Source organism: Colias philodice, chromosome 5 (genome assembly GCF_061535455.1).
Source record: "Colias philodice isolate Cphi_HAF_F1 chromosome 5, ilColPhil1 Martin Lab GWU primary, whole genome shotgun sequence".
NCBI lineage: Eukaryota > Metazoa > Arthropoda > Insecta > Lepidoptera > Pieridae > Colias > Colias philodice.
The window spans coordinates 5,312,962-5,332,826 of NC_143090.1; the positions used below are offsets into that span (position 1 = coordinate 5,312,962).

At 31.4% G+C, this 19,865-nt stretch overlaps 1 protein-coding gene and 1 long non-coding RNA gene across 2 annotated transcripts; one reads left to right on the forward strand and one right to left on the reverse strand.

Moving 5' to 3' along the window:
* Window positions 1-16: 16 nt before the first annotated feature.
* On the forward strand, window positions 17-3,885 carry LOC149488418 (uncharacterized). The gene is made up of 4 exons (XR_016315654.1): window positions 17-141; window positions 2,405-2,489; window positions 2,642-2,813; window positions 3,654-3,885. It is a non-coding gene; the product is annotated as an uncharacterized LOC149488418 (long non-coding RNA).
* A 5-nt stretch (window positions 3,886-3,890) lies between these two features.
* Window positions 3,891-19,489, reverse strand: LOC149488419 (uncharacterized). The gene is made up of 4 exons (XM_089695566.1): window positions 19,231-19,489; window positions 18,085-18,258; window positions 7,930-8,040; window positions 3,891-5,023 (listed from the first exon to the last, which is right to left on the reverse strand). The coding sequence occupies exons 1-4, from the start codon at window positions 19,292-19,294 to the stop codon at window positions 4,794-4,796; spliced, it is 579 nt and encodes a 192-aa protein (XP_089551692.1). The 5' UTR covers window positions 19,295-19,489; the 3' UTR covers window positions 3,891-4,793.
* Between the last annotated feature and the right edge of the window lie 376 nt (window positions 19,490-19,865).

Sequence of the window (19,865 nt, forward strand, 5' to 3'; positions counted from 1 at the left end):
GTGGTAAGGCTGCGCCGGATCACTCCCTTTTTTCTGTTTAAATTCAAGCATATATAAACAAAGTGATAGTAGTGCCTACTGATTTAACACTGTCTTATAATCAGGTTCGTCAGACACAAGACTTTAGCTTTGTTGAATAAGGTAATCTAATAATTTTATACGCAAAAGTTTGTAAGAACTGATTTTCAATTGGACATATGGAATGAGTTTATTACTCTTTTATGAAAAACCACTGAACGGATTTTGTCGATATTTGACAGTGATGTAGCTTATGTACAAGAAGTGTACAAGTATACCACAAAAGCTATAGAAATACTTGTTTTGCCTGCGTATGATACCGTGCAGCATAGTTTGTAGCTCATAATTTGGAAGACTTTTATATAACAAGCCTAGAAAAACAGACCCTAGTCTGACTTAGGTGTTTAGGTAAATGTAACATAATATGATATACTTCGTTACGAGTATGAAAAGCTTTCTTAATATTAAAAATGCTAACTTTTACACGTTTTTTTGGCACAATGAAATGATTAGGTAAAGGAAATTATTTAAAACAGGATACGAAAATCGCTGCCGATATCAAGTGAAAGGTACTTATAGAAAATTCGTTTAACCATAATATAAATATTAAATTCCTACCAACTTATTATATTTAATTTGAGTAGACTATATCACATGATAGGTACTACAGTCCTCGTTAAAATTAATTGTCTAGGGCATTTTCATGAAAATTTACATACCTTCATATATTACTCACAATTTTCAAACAATTGAATTTAAATAGAGACAATATATTGTTGAGTTTCCTTAGTGTAGATAAGAAGAAATACTTCCATATATAAGTACAAATATTCAAAAGGACTCCCACGATTAATTACCGAACAATGACAACAATATGAAATATGAATTGGTATTGTTAGCAGATGTGCTACGAATAATGCGGTTATTTTAATGTAATATCTATACGCCTTTATAGAATCCTGGTATTTTTTCAAATGTACTGAATCTCTTAAGTAAAGAAATATTATTGATTTGATCACAAATATATACGGTACCTTTTAATTATAAGATGATTATGTTCACTAATATTTCTATCAATTTTCTCAGGTACAACATCTTCAAGGAATGGAAACTGTTAAAATTTTTCGCTGTTGTATAAATAGACTGTATATAAACAATAGTTTCCATGAGCCGGAAGTCAGATCTCACGATACAAAATTTTTGCATACATAATTGTGTTTACTTACGTAACGTAATGAGTTTCTGATAACGTCAAGTACTGCCTCTGGATGTCCATGGTTCGATGGCTCATATTTTCGGCGCCGTTAGGTACAAATATGTATCGAAACTTTCACATTCAAGCAATAAAAATAAGAAATGATGAGGCTTTAAATATTTTTTTTAATTTTACAGCTAACATTGCTTTTCAAAGATATAAAAGTGATTCGAACGGCAAAATACAGGAATAGCAACCCGATTTTAATTCAAATTGTATGAATTACCTATAGTTAGAATACATTAACTATTTAATTGAACCGCCCTAAAGACAAGTCAAAGGTGGTACTACTTTTATTGTATAATTTTTTACTCACGACGAAACGAGGTTGCTTGTTCAAATTCTTGTTGCCATTTTTTCTCCAATGCTACAGCTTGGCCGATTTCGATTCAGTTTTTAGTTATGGGGTTCGGTTTGTTTGTTTCATGTTCATAAATAGGTTTTACGATGAAATTTACAATGACACCAAGGGGCGCTGCAGCAAACGTTTGTGCAAATCCATGTTGCCATTTGTCTCCAAATTTACTTGGCCGATTTTGATGCAGTTTTCAGTGTTAAGTACTAGTACAGTGTTATGTAGTTTGATATTTTTATATACTAGGTAATTAAATCGAGTTCTACTACCTACTAGGTACTATGTATAAATATGTTCTACTATATAATATAATACTAGCTGCGCTTCGCGGTTACACCCGCGTGGCTCCTCTCCTGCCCCCCTATGCAAGTGGCTTTCTGTTAGCGTAGCGCTCAATAGAATAGACTACGAATGTATGAGATTGACGTAAGCTGTAGATACGTAATAGAATAGACTACGAATGTATGAGATTGACGTAAGCTGTAGATACGTGTATCTACAGCTTACGTCAATCTCATACATTCGTAGTCTATTCTATTGAGCGCTACGCTAACAGAAAGCCACTTGCATAGGGGGGCTGTTGGTCTTAGCGTAATGATAGTGTATAGCCTACCTCGATAAATGGGATATCTAACACCGAAAGAATTTTTCAAATTGGACCAGTAGTTCCTAAGATTAGCGCGTTCCATCAAACAAACTCTTCAGCTGTATAATATTAGGTAGTATAGATTATAATATTAGTACCTAAAGATGTAATATGTTGTGTTTTTTTACAGATATAGGTACGCGTACATTACCAACACAACATTGGATTAAAAAAATGGCACACTACCGCACTCGTGAGCGAAAAAGATAACTGAAGTAAGATTTGGCTATAAGCCACATTTCGACGTACCTCTCCCGGAGCGATAATAATCTACACCTTTTACTTATCAAGTTATAATACCCATACTTTTTAATTACTTTTATTGTTGTTATAAATGTTTTTCTATTATTATTTTTTTATGTTGTAGTGCATCTGAGCCGATGGTTCACCTCACCACCTATCCATGAACATTTGCAGAGGTAGGGCCTCTGCATATGTGTTGCGCTTTAACGGGATGAAGAATTCACGACGGGAAGAAATAAAGAATGGACTGGGAAGGGAAACGAAACACTGACACGAAATTGAAGAAATTAGAAAAGGTAGACATTTTTTACGCCATGTTTAAAATTACAGGCAAATTATTCGCAGATGCTTAGAATAATATCTGCTCGTTTATTTTATTTCTTTGTGCAGTAATTTTTGTTTATTATAAACCACATATTAGTTTTGCGACCCAAACAGATTTTTGGCTTCCAACGTACACGTATATCTAGCGTAGTTTCGGTAGTATATTTCAAGATTTTACTTGTATATAAATTATTAGGTACGTATCGAATGCTTCTGTTAATACAACAAAATAAACTTTATTGATGATTCTTAAATAGGCGCCAGATGCATATTTATGAATAAAAAATACTTGTAGCCTAATAGTAGCTAACGCTAAGCGTTCTAACAGACGAACGGCAAGTTGTGAACGGCAGAGGCTTCTTCAGCCGTCGCCACATATCGACGTCAGTCGTCGAACCGGCGCGTCGGTCGAACTGCCGCCGACGCGCCGTCGACATGACGTGGCGATGGCTGAAGTAGCCTCTGCCGTTCACAACTTGCCGTTCGTCTGTTAGAACTCTTATACTGCAAGCAAAACCCAGACAAAACTGATTAATACTAAAATATAGTTATATTTAGTTATAGACTCAGAAAGGTAAGAAACATATATCTATGCAAAACTACAATAAATGTAGAGTCCTATTTCATCAGTTGATTTTTTTTTGTTTTGAATTTTCGTTTGATTAAAAAACTAAACTTATAAAGATAAAAATAAAGTTGTTCTAATTCATAAAGTTATGCAATTGAAATTGAATGAAGCCTTCAGATCACATAAAATAGATATGTAAAGTGTATTGTAATAGTAAAAATGAACCTGCTCTCTTTAATTTCAGGGTATTACTTTATGCATAAGCAAGTTTAATATCCATTCAGTCCTTTGCGTTTTAATAATAACAGGGTTTATTAAATAGAGATAACAATCTTGGAAGATTATGAGGCTGCTAAATACTTTATTGGATAAGGCGTTGGCAAGACACGAAATCAACAAATATCAAGACGAAAGTTCACAGTATCATCACTGGTTTGAAAATATTTATTCAAGTGCAAAAAAGGGACAATAAAACAATAGACACACATAATGTTTTATTTCATATTTTTCTTTTATTGGTATTCTTAAATATAATTTTGCATTCAATATTTACACATATAATTTAAATTATGAAGAGGTAAATATTTTTAGAACCTCCATTACACAACTTAGTTTCGTATACATTTAAATGTATAGTAACAATAACAAATAGTTCCGTTTGTTCATCATTTCAATGCTTATTAAAAAAGCCTTACTCCACATCCTAACTGACACGTGTGACACAATAATTCACACCTGACAAAAACCAGAAACACCTTCACGTAATATTTAACTGGTGTTATTTTCTCAATGGCATGTTATTCGTCATTACCAAAAATTTCAAGTATAAATAAAAATATGTGAGTAAATATTTCCATATACATATTATGATGTTTTCTCGAACATTTTGGGAAATAACTGATGTGCTAAAAATTTGATTGTGGTATACAAAAATAAAATATTGGTAACTATTATAAACAATTATACTTATTCATATAAGTCGAATAAATGTTAAATAGAGTTACACAAACAGTGCATCAGAAATATAAATAAAGATATCGATTTCGATATCTGTCTTTGCATCGAGATAAATAATTTTATTAACAAGTTTATTCATTTAATATTCCTCATAATAACTAGACATAAGACAATTGTAATAATATTATCTAGTTTTAAATAGTACCTAGATTATACATGATGCTCATCTCATTACAATTTTACTATAATACATAAAATTAGTTTTTTTTCTTGTTAACATTTCATCCGTTGTTCACACAGTACATTAACAAAATCTTATTCTTAATTGGCAGTACAATATCACATTTCAAACAACCTTAAAAGGAACGATTCGACAAGTACCTTACGTCCTAACATTATCTTACAAAAACTTACCTTTATTTTATACCTACAAGAATATTTCGTCGACGAGTTTCTTATCGATCACTCTGTGTGGTTTTGGTTTAGATTGTTTTTTCCTTCGTCTATAGAGCCTCGCATTTAGCGGATATAATGCTGGTGAAAGAGCACATCGAACATTGAACCACCAGTCACAAGACGCGACGCCTTGCGAGAACACTGTACCGTTGGGACAAAGGAACGACGCTTGGCGACCGTCTATGTCACAGTAGTGCCAGGCTGGAATACAATAAATAAATAAATGAATAAAAAATGTTGTGTGGTTTTATGAAACCACGGTAAAAGTGAAACTGTTCGAACGGTTCCGAACACTGCTTTGTGTAGCGCATGTCGCGTGTCGGTCGGCTGCCGAGTAGGTATACCTACTCGGCAGCCGCGATACACGCGACATGCGCTACACAGACCAAACAGTTTGAGACGATGTAATAAAAGTTTCACTTTAATAAATATTATAGGACATTATTACACAAATCGACCTAGTCCCACAGTAAGCTCAATTAAGGCTTGTGTTGTGGGTACTAGGCGACGATAAATATAATATTTAATAAATACATATATATAGATAACACCCACAATATAATAGATATACATGATATAAATATATGTATTATGTATAAATAATAAAATTAAGTCTCGTGTCCCTAGCGATTTTCTTTAGGGACACGTAGGTGATCAGCCTTCTGTGTCCTGCCAGATCGAGACATTTTTTTGTCTTAGTCTACACCAGGAATCGAACCCAGCACCCCTCGGTCCTACGCTCACGCGTCAACCACTGTACCATGAATGTATTGTCACCTATGCTTGATAAGTTCAAAGTTTGAATTGACTGTCCCTTTAAAGTGGGCCAAAATCGAGTCTAAAGGTTACATACAAACATATCTACAGATGAAGCTAATAAAAGTGTGTGTTGATGATAGATAAAAAACACGATATAAAAAAAATAGGGTTAGAACATTAGTTAATAATGTGATCTCGTATTTACTATGCGATAGGATTACACATATTATCATGTTAAGTGGTTGATTGAGTTGTGAAGACAGACAACAAATAGACGTAACGTGATATTTTTATATAGTTACAATACACATGTTACCAATTTCGAAGTATATAGATGATTTTTCTACTCTTTAGTATAATAAATTGTCACTGTGTCAAAATTATTTCTGTTTACAGTCTACGTAATTTTTAATGTGAATGCACTATAAATCAATGGAACAAAGGAAAAAAGCCTTCAGTTCATCGGTATTTTCATTAAGTCACGCCACACATTTCGAATTTCTATTTATATACCTATTCACACACAATCGAAGAAGTATAAGTATATACATATTAATAATAATCAAACTAAACATCTTCAAAATGTTTATAAACAGCTATTTTGATATTGATCGCAAGAAGATCCAAATAAAAATAACAAATCCATACAAATTGCAGATTTCACGGCTATAAAAATTTAATTAAAAAATATCTGCACTGCGGAAGTTGCGCAAACTTGAATCATTAATAAATATAGTATTTAAAATATTTTATGATCATTGGCTCGTTATGAAACGAAGATCTTAATAGCAAGCTATGTTCATTTACATATATGTTTTCAACACATTTTTAAAAGCACATTAACTTGTGCAGTGCAGCGAGAATGCTGATAATTGCTGTTTCTTTCTAAATTCACTTAGTTTGTTATGAAATGGGAAATTTCTGCTCCAACTGTATACCGCTTGTACACATACGGAAGTAAGACCGTGTCTAATACATTCTATACTATTTTGTTCCAGTCAACAACAATAGTGGCTGGCTTTAATTGATGGTCGGAAATTTTTGATAACATTACAACATACACTATAAACTGATTATTATCCGAGTTCTTTTCCGATTTCAAGAATGCTTAAACTTGCAAAAAACAAATACTGATATTTAAAGTTAGAATTTGAACTATTGCCCTAACTGTATTATATAGATATATCTACTCTTATGAAATTGCTTTACTTTTGTAGCAATTAATATTTTATTATTTCGACTGATCTGTCTGTACGGTCTGTTTTTTGTAAGATATTATTAGTGATGAAGATCTACATAAAAAATAAATAAAGTTAATAATACATCAAACAACGCGGAAATAACGATACAAATTATAATTATTGATGATACCATTTCGATAAAGTTCCAGATCAGTTTTTGTTATAATTAGATGACCTCATGTCCGCGTGAGCCTGCATCCTAATCATCTCAAGTCTCAACACGATCGAGGTCAAAGTTACTAATAATATTACTTACTAATAATAATATTAAATACTTCTTAAACGTTCCTTCACGATTATATTATTAAATTATCCCTGAAGGCTCAAGGCACAGCTACGATAAAATAAGAAGATAAGGGTCGAATTTAATAAGCTAAAATCATTATCCTTTAATATTTTATACATAAACTAATTTTAATTTGTAGTAATAAATATATTTTTTAATACAGCCAGACCTTATTGCAAAGGCATTGGCAATTTTCTACATAAGGAATGAATAACTTTGTTACAAGTTTTATTCATTTTATTTCAATGCAAGGAGTAGGTATATCTCGCGTGTTAGGTACTCTGTTAATTTTTATATAGCAACTGTACTTACAGTATACTCATGAATAGTTTTAAAATTCAATCGATCAATGCAATCAGTTATGAGATAGACATTATCTTTAAATCTCCCATTCGTAACAATTTCGTAGACTGTAAACGTTATCACATAATTTGATATTTTAACTTCCTGAAAATATAAGTTCGAGTTATATACAATTAAACTCATTAATCATGAAATGGCTGACGTATAATGTTGTCTGTAATCTAACCCAAATCATTAAAATATAAAGTCAAGGTGAACCGTGTTAATCGTTGCAAATACGATATTCTCACACTGGTTCTGCCCCTTTTATATTATAGTCTGCCTATTTATATGTTTTGGTTGAAATATTACAGTTAATATACATTTAGGTAGGAAATTACAGGAACCTAAAGTAATTATTGGTGTTTTTCTTCCATTTTACAAATCACTAACGACTTCCGTTAAACAACTTTATTATTAGTCATTTTATTTGATATTTAAACATGCATTTAATTGTTTATTAAATATAAAGGTTATACCTTGACAACGAGTTTCCATGTCAGCAAAGAAGCCAGGATAGGGCTGATCGTCGCAGTAGAAGTTTGTGTAAGGAACAGCTCCTAATACAGGATAGTCTGTGCCCGGTTTTCCTGAAAATTAAATCCATTTTATTAATTTAAATATACTAGATGACCGAAAAATATAATCTATAGGCCTGTATTTTGAAATTGTTTGTCAAAAATCTATAGTTAATTCAGATAACTCATATTATTACAAGTAAAAACGCGTTGATGTCTTTAGTACTGTACATTTGTACAATTACTATTGAGTGTAGTTACTAGTTACACAGTTTTAATTTCAAGAGTAACTTTTAAACAAGCATTATATATGTATATTGCTTCTTAAACCTAAGTCTTAAATAAGTATGTAGCAAGGGTTTGATAAGGAAAGTTCACTTGGACAAACTTTCACTACACTGACCGCTTAAGTATTAGCTAGAGACGGGAAGAGGTGGTTGTAGAGGCTAAGACAAATAACTTACTGTTAATCTGTTTGCCGATTAAAGAAACTCTTAAGCACGGTATTTTGGTATCCGTATATAGTAGTATATTAATTATCTGTAGTATTAAGTATACAATTGTTAGGTATTCCTTAAATTTATACTGGCTACCTTCATTCATTCCTGATGCATGCATTTCTTTAAATACTTTTAGTAAAATATGTTAGACTGTCGAAACTATTTTTAGTTTCGACAGTCTAACGTATTTTACTTTTTGATGATTGGCATTCATTTTTTCTTACCAATAAATATTCCTATAAAATACTATCACGTTATCTCTTGCACGTTTTCTGCTACAAGAAATCTTTTACGATGGCACAAACCTCAAAAAATTAAATATTTAATGTGTGTCTAATAAAGCACTATTGGTATTGACTACAAAAAATGCTAGCAATACAAGTTACGTTGGTTTGCTTTACCATAAAAAACTAGTCTTTATTTATGCATGAAGTCATTCAACAATATTGAATTTACGACTCTCGGGAAATCGAGAAAGTTCACATAACCTTTAGCCTTTGTTAAGTATGCGCGGAACCTACAAATTAATACACATTATATAATTCTTGTTTGCATGTATTTGTGGGCATTCTATTGCTTTTAAATATTTGTGAAATAAAATAGTTAATTGAGTCGTGGTAGTAAAGTAATGATTAGCTTATTAACAATGATATATATATAAATCTATATTTTAGAGTAGGTGATGCAGATAGTAATCGTGAATCGGTGATGCCGTCGTAGTATACCAATTATTGTATACCTTCTCGGTATTTTTAACATATCTGCAGGTACCTATACATTCATAAAATATTGCATTCTAAACAAAAACGCCCTTTCTGTATAGCAATAGCTACCATAGGTTAATATCATTAAACTTTTATTATATTATCTTTATATTATATATGTATTAGGCACGCATCTTTTGGAATGAAGATATAGGTATTTATGACCAATAAACGAAACGATGCCTTAATGGAATATTATGATACCTGCGTGAATACGAGCAACAAAAAATTAATTTTCAAATCCGGTTGGTGCCGTGGTTGTCAATGGAAATTGCCTAGTAAAGATTCTTATTTTTTATCTCATATCATACCATACAATAGTTTGGAATCAGTAATAATCATAATGTTATAAAAGAAACTGAAGAAGTTGAGAATTTCAACGTCTAAATAGTTATGGTTAGGGGTGGAATACAAAACAGACTGCCAGATAAAACTACAATAAAATTATTTTGTTATAATAATTGTTATGCAATATTAGCCTGATTGAACTTAAGATACAGCTGAAATATTAAAATCACGACTGACTTCGCGAATTAATGAACATTCGAAATCGATTTACCGCAAGGCGATGTGCTTTTCGTAACGATATCTATTGCCGGCAGACTCTCCTTTCTACTGATATTGGATGAATAAAATTTTAATCTGTCGTAATCGTATTTTGTAACGAGTTTATTGGCAAGTCTTCATAGAATTTTCAGAAGTAGATCTCTCACGAAGAATTTTTTAACGGAGCTATTTAATAAATATTTAACTAACTCTATAAATACGTATAAATATTACAAAAGGTTCAAGATAATACCAACACCGCGACCAAAATAATAGAGCAACAAATGTATGGTAAAAATAAAAATGACCCAACAAAAGCTAAGGTCGGCGTGGAGAGGCAAAACAAGGTCATCATTCACACGTTTATGTAATAATTTGAGATGACTCGGTAATTTATACTTTATTTGTAACATTGACAATGAAATAATGTAATTTATATCACGATTTATTGATAAATTTTGCAAACACAGCTTTACGAACCGAAATATGGATGCCCACGTTTCAATAGGTATATTTCGCTTCAATATTTATTCAATGTTAAAAAAATTTCTTGGCAATATATTATGAGAAAAGTTACATTTTCTGACATATGCGTTTTAAACATATATCTATTGTTTTGTTAATAAGTTTCACATAGAAGGAACATGCAAAAACATTCATATTGCATCGGTGCCTAGTGCCTACTTATAGCACGTTAGTAACCTTGTCATATGTTCATAAACCATTGCATAATCGTTTACTTGCAGCACGGGCTACGCATTACGCAAAATATTTTTTTAAATTGCTTCTAGTTAATTCCCCGCTTATCTTCAAGTAGTTAAAACGATATAAATGTCAGAGAGAATATAGTTTGTATCAATTTGCCATAACAATTGTTATGACAGTTGTTAACAATATTGTAACAGTAACTATAATTAACTTCACCATATTAAGATGCACATTTTTACAAAAAAAGTTTCTATTATTTTAGGAATAAACACGCTGGTGTTGGTACATCAATATTCTCTTACCAATGCATTTCTGCACGAATTAAGAGCTAAGTAATAAAAATTATATTCAACAATATAAAATTGATTAATTTATTATGACTATTTACAAATATCTACCTGTTTAAATGTTTTACTAGTCAAGATCGTTTAAATTCTTAAAATTTTATATAAACCGCAGCAACGATTACATTTTCAAGGCTCTCAATTGCAAAAACAAGTTATCAAACTCATAATAGTCGATAATAATAATTGTAGATTGGTCCTCTTCAAGAAACCAGATAGACAGGATCCGTTCGGTTATAATTAATTTACACATCGATTTTAATTAAATGATAACTCAAAATGTTTAAAAATGTTTTCATATAATTAAGCTTAATTAGATGTGTACTGAAATTTATAGTTGTAAAGTGTATGTCGAAAGGCGGGCTATGAACATTGTGGCGCAAGTTAGTGCGGCTGCAAACATACGTCTTTACACATAATAATACTCCTAATGTGAATAACATTATTGTTGTCATGCTTTTAGTCCTGGAAAATACGTGATAGATGTTCAAATTCGAATTAATTTTTTTTAATACCCTAAGTAAATACCTATAGTACAACATCATAATATTTTTATTTGAATCGTTAATCTATAACTGAAGTACCTATTCAATGCACGATAGCTACCACTACGCTACCATATATTATTTGAGACTATGAAACAAAATGTACCCAGGAACTTTCTAAGCTTAAAAACGTAATCACCGTCTAAACATTGCTTCTATATAAACTGAAACCATACTTCGTACATGAAATGCCAAAGATTTGAAATCATTTTATTTAATGATATAAATACAAAGAGGCGGATGCGGCTCTGACTAATGTTTACACTTTACAAAAGCTCAGTTTTGAAGGTCATCTACTTTAATGGGTATCATCACTCGGAAGACTGATTTATTTGCTGAATGTATCAATGTTGTGAATTAATTTGACTTAGCTTAGAAACAAGCCTTATTTTAAATTATTTGATTTCTCTAGTTCTCTTATAGTCAATTATTTTATTTATTTATTTATTTAGACATACCAACAGAGTACACATAAAAATTATAACAATTAAATCTTAACAACTAACAAATATTAATATATGTATGTCGTAGATTTGCTCATTTCATGAAATGATTGATTATTTCATGAAAAAACCGCGCGTTTGGTTGGCCATATCGAAAAACGATTTCTTATCATTGATCTGCTCAAACCACATCATGATGTGGCCAATAGACATTCAACCATTTCATGAAATGCGACCATTTCACGAAATGATCGATCATTTCATGAAATGAGCAAATCTACGATATGGCCACGACATATACATCAATTACAGGTATGCACAAGAAAACTTATATTTAATTACGTTACTGTTATTAAACTACACTTGCATATTATAAATGGCTTCTAACTAATGAATTAAAGAGTAAAATTTTGGTCTTTGATTTAAAGCATTTTGTGTTTCTTTTAAGAAAACCTAACAATCTACTAGCCTTTTTAACGATAGCATCAATGTGTGAGCAAAAATTTAGTTTACTATCAACTAGGATTCCTAAATCGCGGATCTCATTACCAGTTTCTATATTCTGACCATTAATGACGTAAGATGCTAGAACTGGTTTCTTTTTTCGGGAGAGTTGTATGAAGAAACATTTTTTAGCTTTAATTATCATACTGTTTTTATTACTCCAATCTTCCAACCTACTAAGATCCATTTGTAAATCTGAGATATCATGTTGTGTTTTTATAGTTTTAAATAATTTTAAATCATCGGCAGATTTGACCCTTGAGGTACACCTGAGTCAGATATGTAACAGTTGGACACATATCCTTTTACCGCCACACTCTGTATTCTATTTTTAAGTAACTGGTAAGCCAAGCAAGCAATGATCCATGTACCTATGCCGAGAGATTCAAGTTTCAATAGAAGGACATCATGCTGCACCACATCAAACGCACTAGAGAAGTCAGTATAAATTGTATGAACTTCGTTGCCTTTGTCAACTTCGTTCGAAACAGTGGATATATAAGAAACCAGGTTTGTTTTAGTAGATCTACCCTTTTGAAAACCGTGCTGGTTACCTACTATCAATGAAACTGGAAGTATGACTTGCGATAACGGGACACAAAAGAGATTCAAATAATTTAGAAACACATGATAAAATTGAAATTGGATTTAGTCATATAAATAATTTTACCATCTTGATCAATTTGAAAGCATACGTCCAGCTCCACGTCGGACGTCGATCAGCCGACTGAGATCCCAAAGGGATTAGCATAGAATAAGACTACGCTATAATATAAAAGAGGCTTCTTAATACATAATTCAATACTTATAACGAATCCTTTACCTAATCAACTGATTACCATAAATTAAATTCGTGCAAATAATTAATTCACTGCTTTCCTTAATAAAACAATGCCTACCTATACGTTAGATCATACTGTCATCACGTAAAATGCAAGGCAAAAAATTTATATCTGTCGAGTAATCTAGCTGCGTTAGGTAACGCTGCATTATTACGAAACATTCAATTCGACGTATACAGTAATAATAATAATAATAATAATAACTTTATTGACATAAATAAATAGGTACAGCTTAAATATTACCCGTGTACACAGTATTACCCGTGATACACCCACACTCTATCTAAACGTGAGATGCCGTGTTCACTTCGACAATTAAACGATTATTCGTCGATATGTCTATCTATTAGTTCCCTGTCAAAAATAACGTGAGTGTAGGAAATAGTTATGGTTATGAGTTATCACGCTATATGTCAATAGAATCCGATACAAGGTTGAGTGACCTTGCTGATAAATATAAAACTTAAAGAAAAATCGCAATGCCAACATTTCGCTGTGCTTTATTAAGAATAGCCAGTTGAGTAGCGGAAAAAGTAAACGTTATGGTTACACACACATATGCACACTATGTTAAAAAAAACTCATTTTTTGCACGATTAAATGTTTTCCCCGACGACCTTGATCCACTTTTCATATGTAAAAAGCTCAATTGTACAAAGTTTGTAAATCGTGCAAATTACATAATTGATATATTTCTTGTAATAAGTGGACTTTTCCAATACAATTATTCGGAATTTGGAAAAATTAATAATTTACTTAAATAACGACTACGTAATTTTAAAAAATAAAACTTAGAATATTTTCATTTACATGAAAGGAATAAAATAACTTTAAAACTTATTAAAAATGTTGAATCCCTTTTATGTATTGAACTTGGATCTAAAGCTTATTTTTTACGAGAGCATTGCAATTAGTAATAATATATTATATAGTTATAATAATATATTACATATTATGCAGACATTAGACAATCGTCATTATGCGCCCCATTTTTATAATATATATAAATTTATACTTATTTTTACAAATTATTACCTACTATGTCAATTGAAAGACTTCATAAGATCCGTATTAGTCAATATGAATAAGAGCATTACGTCAATGTGAAACATCATCTTCCCACATTACATGAATGCATTATACACCTGAGAAAAAATCATTTATCGACACGTAATTCAATACTTGTTGAGATGGTTGATTGATTGCTGTATGAATTCTTCACAAGAATACCTTCATATCGACCTCAAGCGGGAACAGAATGTCACGGCAATTACCTCAATATATTGGCAGAGCACTTCAAGCTTTTCGCACATAATTTAATGATATTAATTGTACAGCACTCTCATAACATTTTAGTCAAATTCGTCAATGACAATAGGTGGGTTACTTAATATTAATATTTAATATATACATTAAACTTATTGTAAGAGTAATAGCCAATAGGCTGTAAGTAGATTTTGTGCTTTTCAACAGAGCAATTGTTTACGTCGAATGCAAATTTTATTATTTCTAATAATAGTTACATAGTTACAGTGCAATCACCTCAGGCATCAATCACCTATCGCGATCGTCCTCTCGTTGGATCCACTAGAAACATATTTTAAAGGCCGATCCAATAATAATTTATGCTATACTTAAAAAAATAAAGCATTTCGAATGAATCTAAAAAAAACTTTGAACTTATTGAAGTAACTATTAAGTAGTTTTTATGCTTAGAAATAAAATATTTATAGTCAACTTTTAAAAACAGTCTTGAAGCAATTGGCAAACTTTAGTGACATCCTGTGTCCCTCAATCTTTAAACATCCAACCAACTAAACTACTTTTAACGTTTTTCAAATATCGACTTTAACTAAAGCAAGACCAAGTCAAAAATATTAAATTATTTTGCTTTAAAGCAAGTAAGTACTATAATTTACAATCACCCGGTGCACATGTAATAATTTGTAAACAATGCAAGTACCTAAACGTCCGCCTCGAATTGGCCCGATATGTTATAAATATTCTAAAATTGCTGCGGCTGACCTACATACTCATCAATGAGACATAATATTGTGTATGTTGCCAATAAACTGTTGGTTTCTTAATCGCCGCAGTATTCACGCAAATACCTGCTTTTGTACTTCCACATCCAGTTACAGAACGATACATTTACTTAGTTAAAGATTTGTAATCTTGCAATGAACTTGAAATACTTTCGCAAGTGATTTGCGAATTCATTATGTATTTTTGACACGAGTTCATTAATGTTTGTAATTGCACTAACTAATCAATCAATACCTAATCATATCTACGAAGACCTTTTCTTTTGTATCAACGTAACAATAAAGATAATGATATGAGAGTTTAATTGCGAGCCAATAATTTATAAGTCCAAACTCGACCAGGAACTTTCAAATAATTAGTGGGATACCTACCTACCTGTAATGTATACAGGAGGTTTAAAATTATATGTTGCTTCTTATTCAATAAAAAAGCAATTTATATTCCTGATATTCAAAAATTTTAATAAAGATTATTATTTAATTCTCACAAGCTCTAATACAAGAAGATTAAGAATAATTTGGAAAATCCAAAAGTGCACGCCTCATAATTTTTTTTTAATAAATATTTATTAATTATTATTTTTGTTTATTTAATAACAATTAAACCACATCGAATCAGACCCTGAAAAATGAAAGGGTTCTATTCCTGAGCATACTCAAGCGTAAGAGAAAAAAAAAGACTCGATTAGTAAAGTATTTCGGTCGCTATCGTGTTAACAAGAAAAAGGATCCGCACATACAGACACACGGACGTCCAAGACAGAACTTTTTTAAACTGTTTTTTAACTAGTTTAAATAACAAAAATGACATCAAAAATATCATGAACGTTAAAAATAGTGTTTTTTCTTAATATGTGTGTGTATGTATTATCTTACAAGTGCAATGTATGATACATAAAGACATTTTAAGTTTGAAAAATCAGATGTTTTGCGCGAAGTGACAGTAGTACCCACCTCAACGCTTCGCTTATGAGGCGTGCAAAAGTTCCCAAAATAAATGTTAATAACCGAAAAACGCACGCTTTGGAAGTGCTCGATTTAACGAGACGTGCTATAGTCATCATTGTCCCTCCCAGTCGTGCCTTTATTTCCATTGCGTGACAGTGACATAGCGGTCTACCGAAATACAATGATTGCTATAGATTGTTAGAGCCGATTGTTAGCACAATTAAGTTAAGCCAACTCAAGGCTGTAATTCGTGGGTGCGGTTAAGCACACACAAGAGTGCTTTTAATCGTCTCTAGTCGCCTATATGCAGACCTTAGATGTAAACATTTTAAAGGTTACGCGGTGCCAGTGGCGCGTAAGTCGATACAAAGTCAAAGGTTCCGTTGATAAGGTTAGAACTTAGAAGTAAAAGCGTTCTTACGCTCAGAAGTATCGCTTTGATGTTTTTCTCAAATTATTGAAGAAAACAATGTCGAAATTATTCGAAATTATTACAATGTTAAAATATTATTATTTATTATTAATTATTATATGACAGTTCGTTACTAGTAGTAACGAAATGTCATTTTTTTCTTTTTGTAAAAAATCGTATGAATTGTATAAGTAGGTACCTAATATAATCTTAAGATGAGTCATGTGATCGTGTCCCAGAAAACTAGATAAATTACCAAGATGCGTCTATGGTAAGGTCATACAGCCATACATGCGATTTATAAACATGTTGTTTATAAATCGCATGATTATTTCATTTTATTCTCATCCTTAACTTGCATAAACGATGTGTACATCAATACGTAAACTTGTTATACCAATGCTGTATGAATTGTGTTGGTACATACTTCGAACAAGTCGCAGAAAACAGCCATTTTAGATTTGAGATTAAAACTAAGTATAACTGAAAGTACAACTATTGAGTCAAATATAAAACTTTACTCCCGTCTTTTGTATTTTCATCTTTACAAACCGATCAAATAGGATATCAATTAATCCGAGTAGGTATCATATGGTATCATATATGTATAATTTGGTTAGCATCTAATGTTCTGAACGACGTTTATTATATTTGAAACTGAGATTGAGTATGCACTGGAGGCATTGCATAGACTCCGCGTAGTTTTTGAACTTTTATCAGTTAATTATTTTCACCCATTGTTTTGCAATAGGATATGAGTATGACCTTCTTAACCAAGTTGTGATAACTACACTGTCTATTTAATAACATTGAAATTGAGATAAATATTTAAGATTTGTTTTACTTATATTAATATTTAAATATTTTGGTAATTAATTGATACTTAAATGTATACTGAATACTCCATTATACATAATTATTTAATTCAAAATCAATCAATTTTTATTATAAAGCGGCTATTTTTATAATTCATAGATAAATCGTAAAGTGAATAATCAAATTTTATAAGGAAATAGGAAGATGATATGAGTATTCGTTCTTGACCACTATTTTTTATTAAAATTAACCGAAATTTAAATAAATAATGCAATAACTTTTGAACTACATATTTACCGTCTTCAAACTTTGTCAGAAAATATTTTTTATTATTAGTTTATACTTGATATTTTATTGATTATACCTATAATTAATTTGTTAGTTCTCTCATGTGTAGAAAAATTTTCTTCGATATCTACTCGTACTTAGGTACTGAACCTGAACATAAGTTTACCGTCTACCGAAAGATATTTATAATAGGTAGGTAATATTATTGTTGTTTTATATCAGACAAACATATTTCATTGAATTATTTAAAACACAGCCTTTCATTTTATACTGAAATATTTTTGGAGGATGTTAAGTCTAGAAATAGGTACTACGAACTATCTAAAGAATTGCAAGATTACGAGCTAGAGAAAAAAAAATCCAGGCGGCCTTTACACTAATATAGAGCGCACAAGTGGTCAGACAACTTACCAGGTATAGCCATGCCAAGTTCAAGGTACTCCTTAACATAGGGGTTTATGAATGCGTTGGGAGCGGGTATGGCGCTGGGCTCCGGGTCGGGAGCGTCCAGCGCCTGCGCAGGCTCCCGCACCGCCGCACTGTCTGCGCGGGTGCGCTTCCTTCGAGAACCTTCTTCTGATCCAACTATTGTGAATGATACAGGGTAATCGTTCAAAATAGTATCGTAACAATATATTATGGTACTTATAGTCTTAAGTTTTGATAATCTCTTCTAAGCATTACCTACTTATCTCTATTTTTACTATACAGGCTGTCCCACTATTGGCGAGTAAGCAACCCGCCCTTGGGTGTAGACATAGAGTTTTAAGAATTCATCTATTTGAAAAAGAAATGCGTCTGGAATTTTATAAGTATTTTTTACGAACTCAGCGTATGCAAAACTATAACCTCCTTTGAGCTTAGTATACGAACAGTGGGACACCCTGTATATGGTATTATGGTCGTTTTTGCATATATTTTTTTTTTCATTTATTAAAACAGACAAAGTATTAAAAAAAAACAACAACACATAAATCGGCACGATTTGTTCGAGATCGAGATGTACATAAAATGTATATTCTGTTACAGATCTTGTAGGAGCGAAAAATTGAGACTGTGATGGCATGCCGCTAAACTGCGCCAGTAACTACATAATAATATTATATACTATTCAACAATTATCAAGACGTAAATTAGCTGCAAAGCTTGCATAGCCGGTATCATCCTCAAATACTACCATAACAGCCAAGGTAAACTCGTCTTTAATTTAACTCTGAGATAGTTATTTTTATTTTATTTTGAATGAGAATAATTTTATAAATTCTGTCGACTATGAAATAAAAATTATATTCGACAGTAAATTCTAAATAAATTCGATTTTTTAATAAATATATTTGTTACGCTTTTCATTCAAAGCTCAATTTTCATTTAAAGCTTTTAGTAATCTCGATGGCCATGTGATAAGTCTTGATCCGATTCCTATAAACACGTTGAAGATAATATAATCCAGAGATTGCATCCAACTTTAGAAATAACCCCAAAATAAAGTTCTTTATTATTAGTTATTAGTTAATTTTAATTAATAATTACATTATTCAAATTATATAAAACTCTTACCAGTTATTGATACAATCGTAATTAAACCCGCGATAAACACATAAGAAAGCTTTCTAGGAATCATTCTGATCGTATATAAAAATCACAGAGGGAAATATTTTCACAAATATAACATTGATTTGATAATTTGATGGGAAATTTAATGCATGTAATAAATCACTGAACCTTAAAGTTAAATCGTGGTTACCAAGTTACGTAAGGCAACCGTACGCGCGTGCTCTTTCGAGGACAGACAACCGCGCAATGTTCTCAGTTCTTACTTCTTCAAATTTCAATACAAGACCTCAACAAAACAAGTCTTCATCGTGCGCTAGTTACAAGAAAAGCTTCACGAAATATTAATTGCTATCTGTTGCGGTCTAAGCCCAGAAAGAACATTATTATCGTAAAACTGCAGCCGCAACTGAGTAGGTATCTATCATGTTTCTTATTTATTTATTTTTTGTTTGATTATAAAATTAAAAACAAAAAATACTTACCTACCCCATATAGGTATCTGAAAACGTTTTAATTTGATTTTTTTTTGTTTTACGACATTCAAATGCTTTTTAAATATAACGTTTTGTTTTTAAAAACCGGTAGATTATTATCTAAATCGCGGGATTGCAAACTATCGAAAAATAGTGATCAGTCAC